The sequence below is a fragment of the Saccopteryx bilineata genome, chromosome 1 (genome assembly GCF_036850765.1).
Source record: "Saccopteryx bilineata isolate mSacBil1 chromosome 1, mSacBil1_pri_phased_curated, whole genome shotgun sequence".
Classification (NCBI taxonomy): Eukaryota; Metazoa; Chordata; class Mammalia; order Chiroptera; family Emballonuridae; genus Saccopteryx; species Saccopteryx bilineata.
The window spans coordinates 356,534,098-356,550,129 of NC_089490.1; the positions used below are offsets into that span (position 1 = coordinate 356,534,098).

General features: G+C 35.9%; 1 protein-coding gene across 4 annotated transcripts in view; it reads right to left on the reverse strand.

The window, feature by feature from the left end:
- SBF2 (SET binding factor 2) overlaps positions 1-16,032 on the reverse strand; it is a 513,016-nt gene that overhangs the window by 225,681 nt on the left and 271,303 nt on the right. For all 4 annotated transcript variants that reach the window (XM_066250933.1, XM_066250932.1, XM_066250931.1 and 1 more), the window contains exons 7-8: positions 3,547-3,679; positions 2,440-2,548 (exon numbers count right to left, since the gene is read on the reverse strand). In XM_066250933.1, coding sequence (XP_066107030.1) covers positions 2,440-2,548; positions 3,547-3,679 — 242 coding nt within the window. The remainder of the gene's footprint in view (positions 1-2,439; positions 2,549-3,546; positions 3,680-16,032) is intronic.

The window sequence follows — 16,032 nt, forward strand, 5'->3', positions numbered from 1 at the left end:
TAAAATATATTTGTTGTTAAGCAAATTAATATGACCAGCACTAATTCAACTGAGAAGAACTAGGTGTGGAAGAGACTCTTGATTGTCCACAGTAACAGAAAGCCAGGTTCATGGCTCCCAGCTACTGTCTATAGTAACCCCCTCACTCCTGGTTTTGTTTATCCTCAGTCAACTAAGTATATGTAAAGTTCAGGACTATCTGTGGTTCAGGCATTCACTGTGGGTCTTTTAATGTTATCTCCTATGGATAAGGAGGGACTATCATATTTCCCAGCTTCCTTTGAAATCAAGTGTGGCAGGTGACTAAGTTTCTGCTGTGGAACATGAAAAGTAATGTGTATACTTCCAAGCACTCAAAATAGAGGCGATGTAAGGCTCTCTTTCCCCTTTCCATGGCTGAAAGTATGAACTGGCAGCAACTCAACCTTGAACCCTTAGATGAGGACAGTGCTTGGGGGAATGGTGGTGGAGAAACAAGAAGGAAAGAAACTTAGACTTTTGATGGGTTCATGGAGGAAACAGGGCTGGCATAATGGAATACCTGCCGCATGAGTGTTAAATAAAATTCCATTTGTTTGGGCCACTGCATTTTGAATGCTTTATTATAATAGTGTAGCCAATGATCTAATAACAGTAATCACTACATGAGTTAACAAGCAAAGCAATTGGTATATGCCAAACAGTACTGTTAAGGTGTTCTAGAAAGAAACTGATTTTTAGCACTTTATAACAGCTTATTTACAAATAACTTACATAAAAATGTAAAAAAAAATTAAGAGAAACTAGCTAAGATTGCTGAAGTTATTACATTGGTAACAGGATTAAAATGTATTCTAATTTATTTACCAAAAAATGAAGAAATGTACTTTTGACAATACTTGGCTTGTCCTACCTCCAGAGAAAACAATTTAATGGAAAAAAAGATTACCTACAAACCAGATGGGTATGCTTCTAATTATACTAAGTTCATCTGAATATATGTATTGATTTACACATATCTGAATATATGTTGATTTACACATATTTTTATGCAGTAATATCAAAGTTAAAAAGGACTAGATATCAACATATAAAAGTAAAGTAGATGATTAATTAATGAATGAGCATCTTGTTTATAATTACAATGTTGAATCATCTTTTGTCAGTTAAAATGATACCTTCTATTTGATTACAGTTATAATTCCGTATAAGTACCAACAGGCTTACCTCTTTGCTGGCACTTAAAACTAAAACAAAAGTAGAAATACAAAATCTTAAAGATCTATGTATCACAGGTGTCATATAGTCCAACTTTTCAGGAAAGCATTTTATTTTTTTTAAGAGAGCGAGGAAAGGGAAGAAAGAGAATCATCAATTTGTTTACTTATTTATTTATTCATTGGTTGATTTTTTATGTGCCCTGAATGGGGATCAAACCCATAACCTTGGCTTATTGGGACGACATTGTAACCAATTGAGCTACCTGACTAGGGCAAAATAAGTATTCTTAAACTCACTGAAAAGTGTCATGCAATCTGTTTCCTGCACTCAGTTTAGAGTGGCTGAGAATACACTTCTCACATAAGGAAACCTATTCATCGTCATTGAACAGCTCTAATGGTTCAGAACTCACACTGAGCAAAAATTTGTTTCCATATTCACTATACCCACTTATTCTATTTTAGCCTTTTAGAGCTACAAAATAATAATAATAATAATAATAATAATTATTATTATTATATTTCCTATAGCCACTTAAATATTTGTCTTTAGTTATCAAATAGTATCAGGTTATTACCTGAGAAAATTTCCCTAGGGCCTCATAAGATATAGTTTCTAAACTCTTGAGAATCCTGGATGTTCTCTGAGGCATGTTATTTTGTTAGAGTCCCTCTTAAAGTGCATGCAGTCCAGAGGAGTAAACATGTTATTCCAGAATTGACGTGAATGCTGAGTATTACTTTTCTTCTTTGGTATTTCTATTCACATGGCATGAGAAATAGAATAATTTGTTGGGGCTTATATTAAATTTCCATACAGTAAAACCCTTCACTCTTTGTCAAATGATTTTTGCTTTTTAGTTATAAGCCATTCACAATTAACACAGGCCTCGTTTCAAAATATGAAAAAATTAAAGTAGTTGTAACAAAAGTATAAATGGAATACTACATAATAGATTCTTTTATCTTCCTTTCCCATAAATAGGATGAAGAGTACAGAAAGATAAACTTAATATGCCAAAAGAAGGGGCATTTAAAAATATTAATGATTCGTTTTATAAATCTCTCATTTGCTATAAGAATATATTTAAAATTTTTTAATGATGCTTTACTTCTTGCCAATTTTTTATAAGGAATATAAAAACAGAGCTAAAAATAGTAATTAGTTGAAATGTTATAAAACTCAAAGTAATATAAGCCTCTGGCCTAAATAACTGGCAATTTAAAGATGAATACTTACAAGTTCATGGATATCAGTTTTAAAGACAGAATGTACCCCAATAATAAAAGGTGTTGGGGAACTTAGAACTTCTAGTAGTTGAGCCGGGAGAATGGGAATATAAGGATAACTGGAAGTGAAAAAAATACATGTGAGACATATTTGTTTTTCCATAATATAAGCATATTTTTTTCATCTTTGTACTATAAATTTTTTATATTACCTATGCTTAGAAATTATCAATAACATTTTCATGGTTATTAATATTTACTTTTCAAAAGGACAGATTTTTTTTAGTGTTTCATGCGAAATACATGATCAGATATAATAAGATATAAAATAAACAAAATCCAGGGCAGCTTCCTTATGCCTTATCCTCCTAGGCAAGCAGCCTCTTTGGGTTTTTTAATCTTGCTTGAACGCATTTTTCCTTACATAGAAATATGACATCAGGCAGTAACACTGACTCCGGGGCCACACTTGAACCAATCAAGTTACTGGCTGTGGGAGGGGAAGAAGGCAAGAAGGAAGAGATACAGGGGGGAGAAGCAGATGGTCACCTTTCCTGTGTGCCTTGACCAGGGATTGAACTCAGAACATCCATACACTGAGCCAACGCTCTCTCCACTGAGCAACTGGCCAGGGCCCAGACTTGCCAATTATTAATGCATAATCACCTATATAGTTTTACCCACTTTTGTTTTCTTTCCTACTGTATTATTTGAAGCAAATTCCAGACAGCATATCATTTATATACAAATACTTTAGTAGGTATCTAAAAAAGGGCTCTTTTTTTAAATAGAACCATATCGATATAACCCCTAAAATTAATAATTCTTTAATATTAAAAAATCACAGCACTACCTTAATTTTATCACTAACCATATTCAAAGAGAATTAAATGCTACTGACAACACTATTCAAATTAATTAATTTTTCACTAAATTAATCAACACTCAGTAATGAATGGCTTGGAAAAGTTTCAAATTCTAAGGCTAGATTCCTATCAAATTCATGACTTAGTAAAATATGACCTTGTGGTTCAAACTATTGTGCCATGACATTTCAACTGATCACTAATAATGTATAATTGGAGAATAAATAAAAGTACAAGCAGAAAAATCTCACCTATATTTAAGAGGAAACATTAAAGATTCCAGGGCTCTACAAGCATCACTCAGTCTCTGGAAACTTGCGGAATGGAAAAGAACCTTATTTTCTGTGAGAACCGCACAAAAGAGGCTGAGGACATTCTGAATTCCTGAAAAAAACACAAGAGCAAATGCTTACCAAATGTCTTTCATTGTATATATATTGCCAACAAACACAGACTTAGAATGACATGAAATGACAAAACTAGTATTTTTGAAATTTCTGAAGAAAAATATTGGGTTAAAATCTAAATTCCATACAATCTATGGGTATTTTTTCCCCAAATCTTAAGTTTTGTCTTTATTCTTCAAATCAGTTTAACAGGAATTGAACATATTAGTTGCTTGAAAACATACTGTTACATTCTTTCCAACTAAATCTCCAAGTTCTGTACTTAAATTCCTATTTTAGGCACTGCCATTACTCTAATAACTTTTTTCCTCTTTAAAGTCCATTTGTCTGATGTTAATATAACCCTGACAGCTTTGCTGTTGAAATTTTCCTGGTATATCTTTTTCCATATATTTTTTCACATATTATATGATTTAATTTATGTGAAATGTCCAAAATTGGAAAATATGTACAGATAGAAAATAAATTATTGATTGCTTAGGGCTTAAGTGGGAAAAATGGAGAAATAAGTGAGTGATAGGTAAGGATTTTGAAGTTTCTTTTGGGGGGGATAATCAAGATATTTTAAAATTGATTATTGCAATAGGTGTACAAGTCTATGAATACACTAAAAGCCACTGTATTTTACACTTGAATGGGTACGTGAGTTATATCTCAATAAACACATGCACACACACATACACACTCATACTAGACCCTCAGAAAAGGATTTTACCAAAGGTGCATAATGAGATACATTCTTGTCATATCTTAGAATCTTTTCCAGGTCTGATAAATGCTTATATGCTTTGAAAATACAGTTGGCTCTAAGGACGGGCCTGTGCTGATAATAAATACAGAGGAAAGCAGGCCTGGTTGTGTTCAAGATGGGGTTTCAGCCCTTTTTCCATATCTTTCTTTCAACCTTTTTCTACTTCTTGTAAATAGCATATAGTTGACATTCAAAAAAAGTCCAGTCTGAAAACCTTTGTCTTTTAACTAGACTGTTTACTCAAACTACACTTATTATAACTATTTCCGCATATACATTTATAGTATATTTAATACTTTTATTTGTTCTACCTCTGTTTTCTTTTTCTTTATGATTTCTACTTATCCTGGCTCTTCCTTTCTCTTCTCTACCAGTGTGGAATTTACAAGCTCTGTTCCTTTATTTATTTATGTTTTAGTGACAACTCTAGAAAACACAGCATGTATACTTATCAAATTAAAGTTAAATCAGTACATTGTTTCTTATTTTCTTTTTTATTACTAAATTATCTTATTTAAAATATTTGCTACTTAATTACATGGGTCCACTAAATCAGGAATCATAATTAATTTTCTCAAGGTAAAATACTTCTTATACTTCCCTTAGCTAACATAACACATATAAATTTCTTTTTGGCCCATTATTAATTGCTATATTTTTATCTCATTTCCAATTCATCCCATATGATACATCTGAACTTAATAGTTCAGTTCAGGTCTTTAATCATCTCTCATTTGGACTAATGTAAGAGTTTCATAACTGGTTTCCCTAAACCTTATTAATTTCAAATCCACCCTCCAGGCAGTTTCTAACATGATAGACATAAAATGTAAATCTGATTATGCCACTTTCATGCCTCAAACCTTTCAATATTTTCCAATGCTTTGAGGTAGTGATTTTCAAATGCATTCTGTTCTGCATAAGTGATTTAATAAGAGAAGCCTTGATTCAACTTGTGTAATACATCAAGCTGCCTGAGACTCAGTTGATAAAATGAGGATAACATTAAAACCTATCCTATGCCCTGGTCAGATAGCTTGGTTGGTCAGTGGTTATCCCCATATGCAAAGGTTGCCTGTTCAATCCCTGGTCAGGGCACATATAGAAACAGATCCATGTTTCTGTCTTTCTGTCTGTCTGTCTCTCCTCTCCCTCACTAAAAACAAAAACAAGAAAACAAAACGTAATGGGATAATGCCTGGAGTTCTCAGCACAGTACCATAGTAAATAATCAAGGCATATTCGCTGGTATTATGGTTATCATTAAGGTCCTTCGAAGTTAAGTCTGAGCTCCATGCCGAAATGCCTTCGTGGTTCTACTCCCATATTTCCAATCCTGTTGCCACCTCCCACACTGGTGTGATCAATATTGAACTAATTTAGCTCTCAGAACACTTCTTTCAGTTTGATATCTCTGCAACTTTTGCTCATGTTCTTTCTGCCTGATGTTACTTTATTAAATGGAGTTCCTCAGAGATAGCACTGGGCCTTATGCATGAATATACCCCTCCTGCCAAGCACAACTCCTGCTATATAGTACGCACTCAAGAATGTTTCACTGAACTGAGCCTCTCCGAATAGCGCCATGAGTCCCCATTAAAAGATGTTAAAACTTTCATTAAAAGATGTTAGAGGGAGATGACGTCAGAGTAATGGCGGAGTAGGAAGCGATACCGATAAATCTCCCCCAAAACTCAACAAGATCTTCAACCAGAAACAGAAAAACCTATACTTGGAGCTTCCAGATTCTTCGCAATACACCCAAAGGTATGATTGAGTGAAAAATTGGCTAAATATATAACCAAACCCCGAAGGAAATAGGGAGTAAGAAATGCTCCGCCTTCCTCACTAACCTAAACAGGGCGGCTTTCTCTGGTAACTGTGAATATAGAAACTGAGGCGGGCAAAGGGGGTGAATAGATCCAGGCCCCCGCAGCAAAAACGGCCGAACCAGGCTGTGGCTCAGAGATCCAAGCCGAGGAAAATCTGATCCTGTGGCAACCCGGGCAATACAAGCTAACACTCGCGCCAAACCCAAACAAAGAAAGACAAGCGGAGCGGCCATTTTACCCGGTCTCCTGGTCGGTGCGCAGTTAGTGGAAGAGAGATTTCTTCCTAAGCCGCGGAAGTGGGTGCCCGTGTTGCCCCACGGAGAGGCAGGGTCAGAGGCCTTTCTGTGGGCTGAGGGCAGAGTCTCTGGGCAGCCCCAGCACCCTGGGAAAGCCACGCACGGGAGGGAGTGAGAACTAATCCCAACGGTGGAGATTTTCCGTGCTGGAGGCTGTTTCACTCAGAGGGAACCGCGGCTGGCCTCATATCCTGGTTTGCGCGCGCAGATAAGGAGTGAGCGATTCCTCCGAGTGCCTCGGCAGTGCGCGCCCGTGTTATCGCACAGAGGGGCAGAGTCAGGGACCTTTGTGTGGGCCAAAGCGGAATCTCGGGCCGCCCCAGCGCCTTGCAAAAGCCGCACACGGGGACGGAGCGAGACTCAATTCCAACGCTGCAACTTTTCCCTGCGGTTGGGGGTTTCACTCAGAGCGTGAGACTGCTGGCCGGATATCCTGGTTGCAGACAGTGAGTGAGAGTTTCCTCCAAGCGCCCCGGAAGTGGGCGCCCGCTTGTGTTACCGGATAGAGTGGCAGAGCCAGAGGTCTTCGAGTGGGCGGAAAGCCCGCCTGATTATGCTAGCAGCTCTGACTGACTGAGCCTTACCCAGAGCCCTGTGCTGAGTGGAAATAGAGTGGGGAGTTGCCAGCAATTTGAGCCTCTTACTATCCAGGCAGAGGCAGCAGCAACCCCATACCTGGACTATCAGGCTACTAATTGAGGAAGGAAAGACTAGGAGAAAGGCTCCAGGAACACGGACTCTCTCACTGTCGGAGCCTATAAATGCTAATGAGCCTCGACTCCCAACGAGAATAAAGCACAATACATGACATTGCCATAGAGACTTATCAACTGCAAACCTCTACCTGAGCGTGCCAAAGGGGCAGAACCCGGGGTACAGAGTCACCGACCAGGAAGAGGGAGAGAAAAGAAAAAGCAAGAAGATAACCTCTCAAAATCAAGAATAATCTGCAGACTTTATAACCTATCCCATTTTATTATATTTGTTCGTTTGTTTCTCTTATCTTCATTCTTGAGACTTTTTTTTCCTCCTCCAATTTGGCCGATTAACTCTCTACCGGTCTTACTCTCTCCTCTCCTTGAACTACACTACCCATAAGTGTTACATCTCCCATTATCATTTCTTTTCTCTTCCTTTCTCTCTATGAGGGTTGCACTCCAAAACCCTTAACTCTCTCTCTCTCTCCTTTCTTTTTTCTTCTTTTAGTGGTTCCCTCTTTTTTCCTCTCTCTCTCTTTCTTTTCTCCCTCTATATTAGTTTCTTCCTTTCTCCTTTACATCTCCTCTCATTCAAACCTCAATAACAAACAAATTATCTTATCTGGGACTCAAACCTATGTTTGTGGCATTTTGGGGGGTTTTTACTTCACCTTTTTAACTCACTAGCAGTGCTCCCATCCCTGGCTCTCCATATTATCTAGTTCTTGTTCCACTAAATACAATAGTAAGTTTTTAATTTGTCCCCCCATTTTTCCATTTTCCTCTTATTCCTCTCATCATAACTCTTAGAAAACCAACACCTAAAAGCAAATCATTTTATTCTTGACTCAAATTTTTTCCTTATTTGCTTTTTGTGGGTCCATACGCTCTTTTTTTTTTCTTTTTTCTTTCTTTTTTTTTTTTTTTTCTTTCTCTCTTTTTTGCCCCTTTATTACTTTTCCCCAATTCAGGCCCTCCATCACAGGCATTGTTTGTTATAACTCACAGTCCACCACAAGATTTTCTCAAGAAAGAGGGGAGAGGAGAGGAGAGGAAAAAAAGAGGGGGGGAATAATTTCCTTTTTTAAAAATTTTTATGTTATTTTATTTTTCTTTATTTCATTATTAATATTTTTAAAAAAAAAAAACTTTTTTCGATTTGTTATTTTTTTATTTTTTTTTAACTTTTTATTCTTTATTAAATCTCATTAATACTATCAACAAAACCACCCTCAGATGCCATTAAGGAAGAGAAAATCGAATATCATGGATACAAAAGAAAGAGAGGTAACACAGCTAGATGAGGAAAAATCTATGGAGAAAAAATTTAATATATTGGAAACCTTGGAGCTAAATGACAGAGAATTCAAGATAGAAATCCTAAAAATCCTCCGAGATATACAAGAAAACACAGAAAGGCAATATAGGGAAATCAGAAAACAACTCCATGAACACAAAGAATATATGTCCAAGGAAATTGAAACTATAAAAACAAATCAAACAGAGATGAAAAACTCAATTCACGAGCTGAAAAACGAAGTAACAAGCTTAGCTAATAGAACAGGTCAGATAGAAGAGAGGATTAGTGAAATAGAAGACAAGCAACTTGAGGCACAACAGAGAGAAGAAGAAAGAGACTCAAGAATTAAAAAAAATGAGATAGCCCTACAAGAATTATCTGACTCCATCAAAAAGAATAACATAAGAATAATAGGTATATCAGAGGGAGAAGAGAGAGAAAATGGAATGGAGAACATACTTAAACAAATAATTGATGAGAACTTCCCAAGCCTGTGGAAAGAACTAAAGCCTCAAGTTCAAGAAGCAAACAGAACTCCAAGTTTTCTTAACCCCAACAAACCTACTCCAAGGCATATCATAATGAAATTGACACAAACCAACAGCAAAGAAAAAATTCTCAAGGCAGCCAGGGAAAAGAAGAATACAACATATAAAGGAAGGCCCATTAGATTATCATCAGATTTCTCAGCAGAAACTCTACAAGCTAGAAGAGAGTGGACCCCAATATTTAAAGTCCTGAAAGAGAGGAACTTTCAGCCACGAATACTATACCCATCAAAGCTATCCTTCAAATACGAAGGAGAAATAAAAACATTCACAGATACAGAAAAGATGAGGGAATTTATCATCAGAAAACCCCCACTCCAGGAATTACTAAAGGGGGTTCTCCAATCAGATACAAAGAACAAAAAAAAACAGAGCCACAAGTAAAAGCTCCAAGAAGAACACAATAAAACCAAATTTAAACTGTGACAACAACAAAAAGAAAGAGGGGGAGAAGACGGAGATTAACAGTAGCAAAGGACGATGGAGTGCAAAAGTACTCACAAAATAGTTCGCTACAATGAACAGGGTAGGGACCCTTTTCATTACTCAAAGGTAACCACCATTGAAAAAACCACCACAGAAGCACATGAGATAAAAAAGATAGCAACAGAGGAAAGATGTATGGAATACAACCAAATAAAAACAAAAGATAGAAAAACGAAAGAGAAGGATCAAACAAGACACAAAACTAATAGAAAGCAAGATATAAAATGGCAATAGGGAACTCACAAGTATCAATAATTACACTCAATGTAAATGGATTAAACTCACCAATAAAAAGGCACAGAGTAGCAGAATGGATTAAAAAAGAAAATCCAACTGTATGCTGCCTACAGGAAACTCATCTAAGTAACAAGGATAAAAACAAATTCAAAGTGAAAGGCTGGAAAACAATACTCCAAGCAAATAACATCCAAAAAAAAGCAGGTGTAGCAATACTCATATCAGATAATGCTGACTACAAGACAGGAAAAGTACTTAGAGACAAAAATGGCCATTTCATAATGGCTAAGGGGACACTGAATCAAGAAGACATAACAATTCTTAATATATATGCACCAAACCAAGGAGCACCAAAATATATACGACAGCTACTTATTGATCTTAAAACAAAAACTGACAAAAATACAATCATACTTGGAGACCTCAATACACCGCTGACGGCTCTAGATCGGTCATCCAAACAGAGAATCAACAAAGACATAGTGGCCTTAAACAAAACACTAGAGCACCTGGATATGATAGACATCTACAGGACATTTCATCCCAAAGTGACTGAGTATACATTTTTCTCCAGTGTACATGGATCATTCTCAAGAATTGACCATATGTTGGGCCACAAAAACAATATCAGCAAATTCAGAAAAATTGAAGTTGTACCAAGCATATTTTCTGATCATAAAGCCTTGAAACTAGAATTCAACTGCAAAAAAGAGGAAAAAAATCCCACAAAAATGTGGAAACTAAACAACATACTTTTAAAAAATGAATGGGTCAAAGAAGAAATAAGTGCAGAGATCAAAAGATATATACAGACTAATGAAAATGACAATACGACATATCAGAATCTATGGGATGCAGCAAAAGCAGTGATAAGAGGGAAGTTCATATCGCTTCAGGCATATATGAACAAACAAGAGAGAGCCCAAGTGAACCACTTAACTTCCCACCTTAAGGAACTAGAAAAAGAAGAACAAAGACAACCCAAAACCAGCCGAAGAAAGGAGATAATAAAAATCAGAGCAGAAATAAATGAATTAGAGAACAGAAAAACTATAGAAAAAATTAATAGAACAAGGAGCTGGTTCTTTGAAAAGATCAACAAAATTGACAAACCCTTGGCAAGACTTACCAAGGAAAAAAGAGAAAGAACTCATATAAACAAAATCCAAAATGAAAGAGGAGAAATCACCACGGACACCGTAGATATACAAAGAATTATTGTAGAATACTATGAAAAACTTTATGCCACTAAATTCAACAACCTAGAAGAAATGGATAAATTCCTAGAACAATACAACCTTCCTAGACTGAGTCAAGAAGAAGCAGAAAGCCTAAACAGACTATCAGTAGAGAAGAAATAGAAAAAACCATTAAAAACCTCCCCAAAAATAAAAGTCCAGGCCCTGACGGCTATACCAGCAAATTTTATCAAACATTCAAAGAAGACTTGGTTCCTATTCTACTCAAAGTCTTCCAAAAAATTGAAGAAGAAGCAATACTTCCAAACACATTTTATGAGGCCAACATAACCCTCATACCAAAACCAGGCAAGGATGGCACAAAAAAAGAAAACTACAGACCAATATCTCTAATGAATACAGATGCTAAAATACTAAACAAAATACTAGCAAATCGAATACAACAACATATTAAAAAAATAATACATCATGATCAAGTGGGATTCATCCCAGAATCTCAAGGATGGTTCAACATACGTAAAACGGTTAATGTAATACACCATATCAACAAAACAAAGAACAAAAACCACATGATCTTATCAATAGACGCAGAAAAGGCTTTCAATAAAATACAACACAATTTTATGTTTAAGACTCTCAACAAAATGGGTATAGAAGGAAAATATCTCAACATGATAAAGGCCATATATGATAAACCATCAGCTAACATCATATTAAATGGCACTAAACTGAAGGCTTTCCCCCTTAAATCAGGAACAAGACAGGGTTGTCCACTCTCTCCACTCTTATTTAATGTGGTACTAGAGGTTCTAGCCAGAGCAATCAGACAAGACAAAGAAATAAAAGGCATCCATATCGGAAAAGAAGAAGTAAAGGTATCACTTTTTGCAGATGATATGATCCTATACATCGAAAACCCCAAAGAATCCACAAAAAGACTACTAGAAACAATAAGCCAATACAGTAAGGTCGCAGGATACAAAATTAACATACAGAAGTCAATAGCCTTTCTATATGCCAACAATGAAACAACTGAGAAGGAACTCAAAAGAATAATCCCCTTCACGATTGCAACAAAAAAAATAAAATACTTAGGAATAAACATAACAAAGAATGTAAAGGACTTATATAATGAAAACTATAAACCATTGTTAAGGGAAATCGAAAAAGATATAATGAGATGGAAGAATATACCTTGTTCTTGGCTAGGAAGAATAAATATAATCAAGATGGCTATATTACCCAAAGCAATATACAAATTTAATGCAATTCCCATCAAAATTCCAATGACATTTTTTAAAGAAATAGAGCAAAAAATCATCAGATTTATATGGAACTATAAAAAACCCCGAATAGCCAAAGCAATCCTAAAGAAAAAGAATGAAGCTGGGGGCATAACAATACCTGACTTCAAACTCTATTATAGGGCCACGACAATCAAAACAGCATGGTATTGGCAGAAAAATAGACACTCAGACCAATGGAACAGAATAGAAAGTCCAGAAATAAAACCACATATATATAGTCAAATAATTTTTGATAAAGGGGCCAACAACACACAATGGAGAAAAGAAAGCCTCTTCAATAAATGGTGCTGGGAAAACTGGAAAGCCACATGCAAAAGAATGAAACTGGACTACAGTCTCTCCCCCTGTACAAAAATTAACTCAAAATGGATCAAAGATCTAAACATAAGACCTGAAACAATTAAGTACATAGAAGAAGACATAGGTACTCAACTCATGGACCTGGGTTTTAAAGAGCATTTTATGAATTTGACTCCAATGGCAAGAGAAGTGAAGGCAAAAATTAATGAATGGGACTACATCAGACTAAGAAGTTTTTGCTCAGCAAGGGAAACTGATAACAAAATAAACAGAAAGCCAACTAAATGGGAAATGATATTTTCAAACAACAGCTCAGATAAGGGCCTAATATCCAAAATATACAAAGAACTCATAAAACTCAACAACAAACAAACAAACAATCCAATAAAAAAATGGGAAGAGGATATGAATAGACACTTCTCCCAGGAAGAAATACAAATGGCCAACAGATATATGAAAAGATGCTCATCTTCTTTAGCTATTAGAGAAATGCAAATCAAAACGGCAATGAGATACCACCTCACACCTGTTCGATTAGCTGTTATTAGCAAGTCAGGTAATAGCAAATGTTGGAGAGGCTGTGGAGAAAAAGGAACCCTCATACACTGTTGGTGGGAATGTAAAGTAGTACAACCATTATGGAAGAAAGTATGGTGGTTCCTCAAAAAACTGAAAATAGAACTACCTTATGACCCAGCAATCCCTCTACTGGGTATATATCCCCAAAACTCAGAAACACTGATACGTAAAGACACATGCAGCCCCATGTTTATTGCAGCATTGTTCACAGTGGCCAGGACATGGAAACAACCAAAAAGCCCATCAATAGATGACTGGATAAAGAAGATGTGGCACATATACACTATGGAATACTACTCAGCCATAAGAAATGATGACATCGGAACATTTACAGCAAAATGGTGGGATCTTGATAACATGATACGAAGCGAAATAAGTAAATCAGAAAAAAACAGGAACTGTATTATTCCATACGTAGGTGGGACATAATACTGAAACTAAGAGACATTGATAAGAGTGTGGTGGTTACGGGGGGGAGGGGGGAATGGGAGAGGGATAGGGGGTGGGAGGGGCACAAAGAAAACAAGATAGAAGGTGACAGAGGACAATCTGACTTTGGGTGGTGGGTATGCAACATAATTGAACGACAAGATAACCTGGACTTGTTATCTTTGAATATATGTATCCTGATTTATTGATGTCACCCCATTAAAAAAATAAAATTATAAAAAAAAAAAAAAAAAAAGATGTTAGAGAATGTCTTTAAAAATTTAGATAGGGGAAGTGTAAAACATACAAATCAGAAATGAAAGGATTGATAAATTATTTTAAATACAAAATTTGTCAAAATGACATTAAAAAATGAAGACAAGTTTCAGACAGAGTAATTGCCTACATAGAAAGTATATAAATGTAAAAGAATAAGTGTCCAAAATATGATTTTTAACTCCCTACTAAAACCAACAGGAAAAAATCAACATGAAAGAATGTCACTGGCTCTTGAACAACATTGGTTTGAACTGTGTGGGATGTGTTTATCTTTGGGAAGAGTAGGCATATACAGGAAGTTTTAACTATATTTATGATGCTATATAATAATTAAACTAGATCATGTATACATGGATTTTAAAAAACATTTCTTTGGAAATAATTTAAAACTTACAGAAAAGGTGGAAGAATAAGAATAGTGCACAGAGCACTCATCTAACCTTTACCATGATTCACCTGTTATTAAAATGTTCCATTTGCTTTAACATTTGTATTTATGTGCTGTTGTGCATTCTTTCTTTCTACATACACACCCCCAGTTACACATTTTTCTGAGCCACTTGTGTATACATCATAACATTTACCCCTAAATACTTCAGTGTTTTTCTTAAGAATAAAGATAATAGCTTATGCAACTATACTACAGTTATCACATCCAGCAAAGTTAACAATTTTACAATATTTTAAGTCTAGTCTCACATTTGTACAGTCATGTGCTGCTTAATAACATTTCAGAGGTCCCATAAGATTACAATGGAGCTGAAAACTATCACCTAGCGATGCTGAAGCCATTGTAACATGTAGTGCAATGCATTACTCATGTGTTTGTAGTGATTGATGTTCATGTGATCAAACCTATTGATGGATGATGGCACATCTGTTTATCACATGGTTAACTGACTATTTTGTGCCCACTATTGAAACTTACTGCTCAGAAATAAACATTCCTTTCAAAATAGCATTGCTCATTGACAATGCAGTAGGTCATCAAAGAGCTCTGATGGGGGGGGGGGGGTATAGGAGATTAATGGTGTTTTCATGCCTGCTAACACAACATCCATTCTGTAGCCCACGAATCTAAGAGCCATTTTATATCTTAATATTACAAAAATATATTTCATAAGGCAATAGATGCCGTAGATAATGATTCCTCTGATGAATCTGTGCAAAGTAAATCGAAGTCTCCTGAAAAGGATTCACCATTCTAGATGCCATTAAGAAAACTCACGGGAAGAAGTCAAAACATCAACATTAACAGGAATTTGGAAGAGGTTGAATTCAACCCTCATGAGTGACTTTGAGGGGCTCAAGACTTCAGAGGAGGAAGTAACTGCAGATGTGGTAGAAACAGCAAGAAAACTAGAATTAGAAGTGCAGCCTGAAGATGTGACTGAATTGCTACAATCTCATGATCAAACTTGAATGGATAAGCAGCTACTTCTTATGGATGATCAAAGAAAGTGGTTTCTTGATATGGAACATACTCCTGGTAAACATGCCAGGACTTCAACAAGACTGTTGAAACAACAGGAAAAAATAGTATATAAACTCAGTTGACAAAGCAGTGGCAGGGTTTGAGAGGACTAACTACAGTTTTGAAACAAGTTCAGTTGTGGGTAAAATGCTATCAAACAGTATCACATGCTATATAAAAATCAGTTGTGAAAGAGTCGATCAATGTAGCAAAATTTCATTGTCATCCTATTTTAATAAACTGCCACAGCCACTTCAACCTCAGCAACAACCACCCCAATTAGTCAGCAGCCATCAATGTCGAGGCAAGAACCCTTCACTAGCAAAAAAACCAACTCACGGGAGGCTTAAGTGATGGTTAGCACTTTTGACAATGAAGTATTTTTAAAATTAAGGTATATACATTGCTTTTTTAGACATAATACTATTGTAAGCTTAAAAGACTACCGTTTATACTACTACTAGTATAAACATAACATTTATATGCACTAGGAAACCAAAAAATTTGCGACTTGCTTCATTGTGATCTTCAGTTTATTGTGGTGGTCTGGGACCCAACCTGCAATATATCCGAAGTGTGCCTGTATTGGTAATTACTACCTGAGTCAGTCTTTAC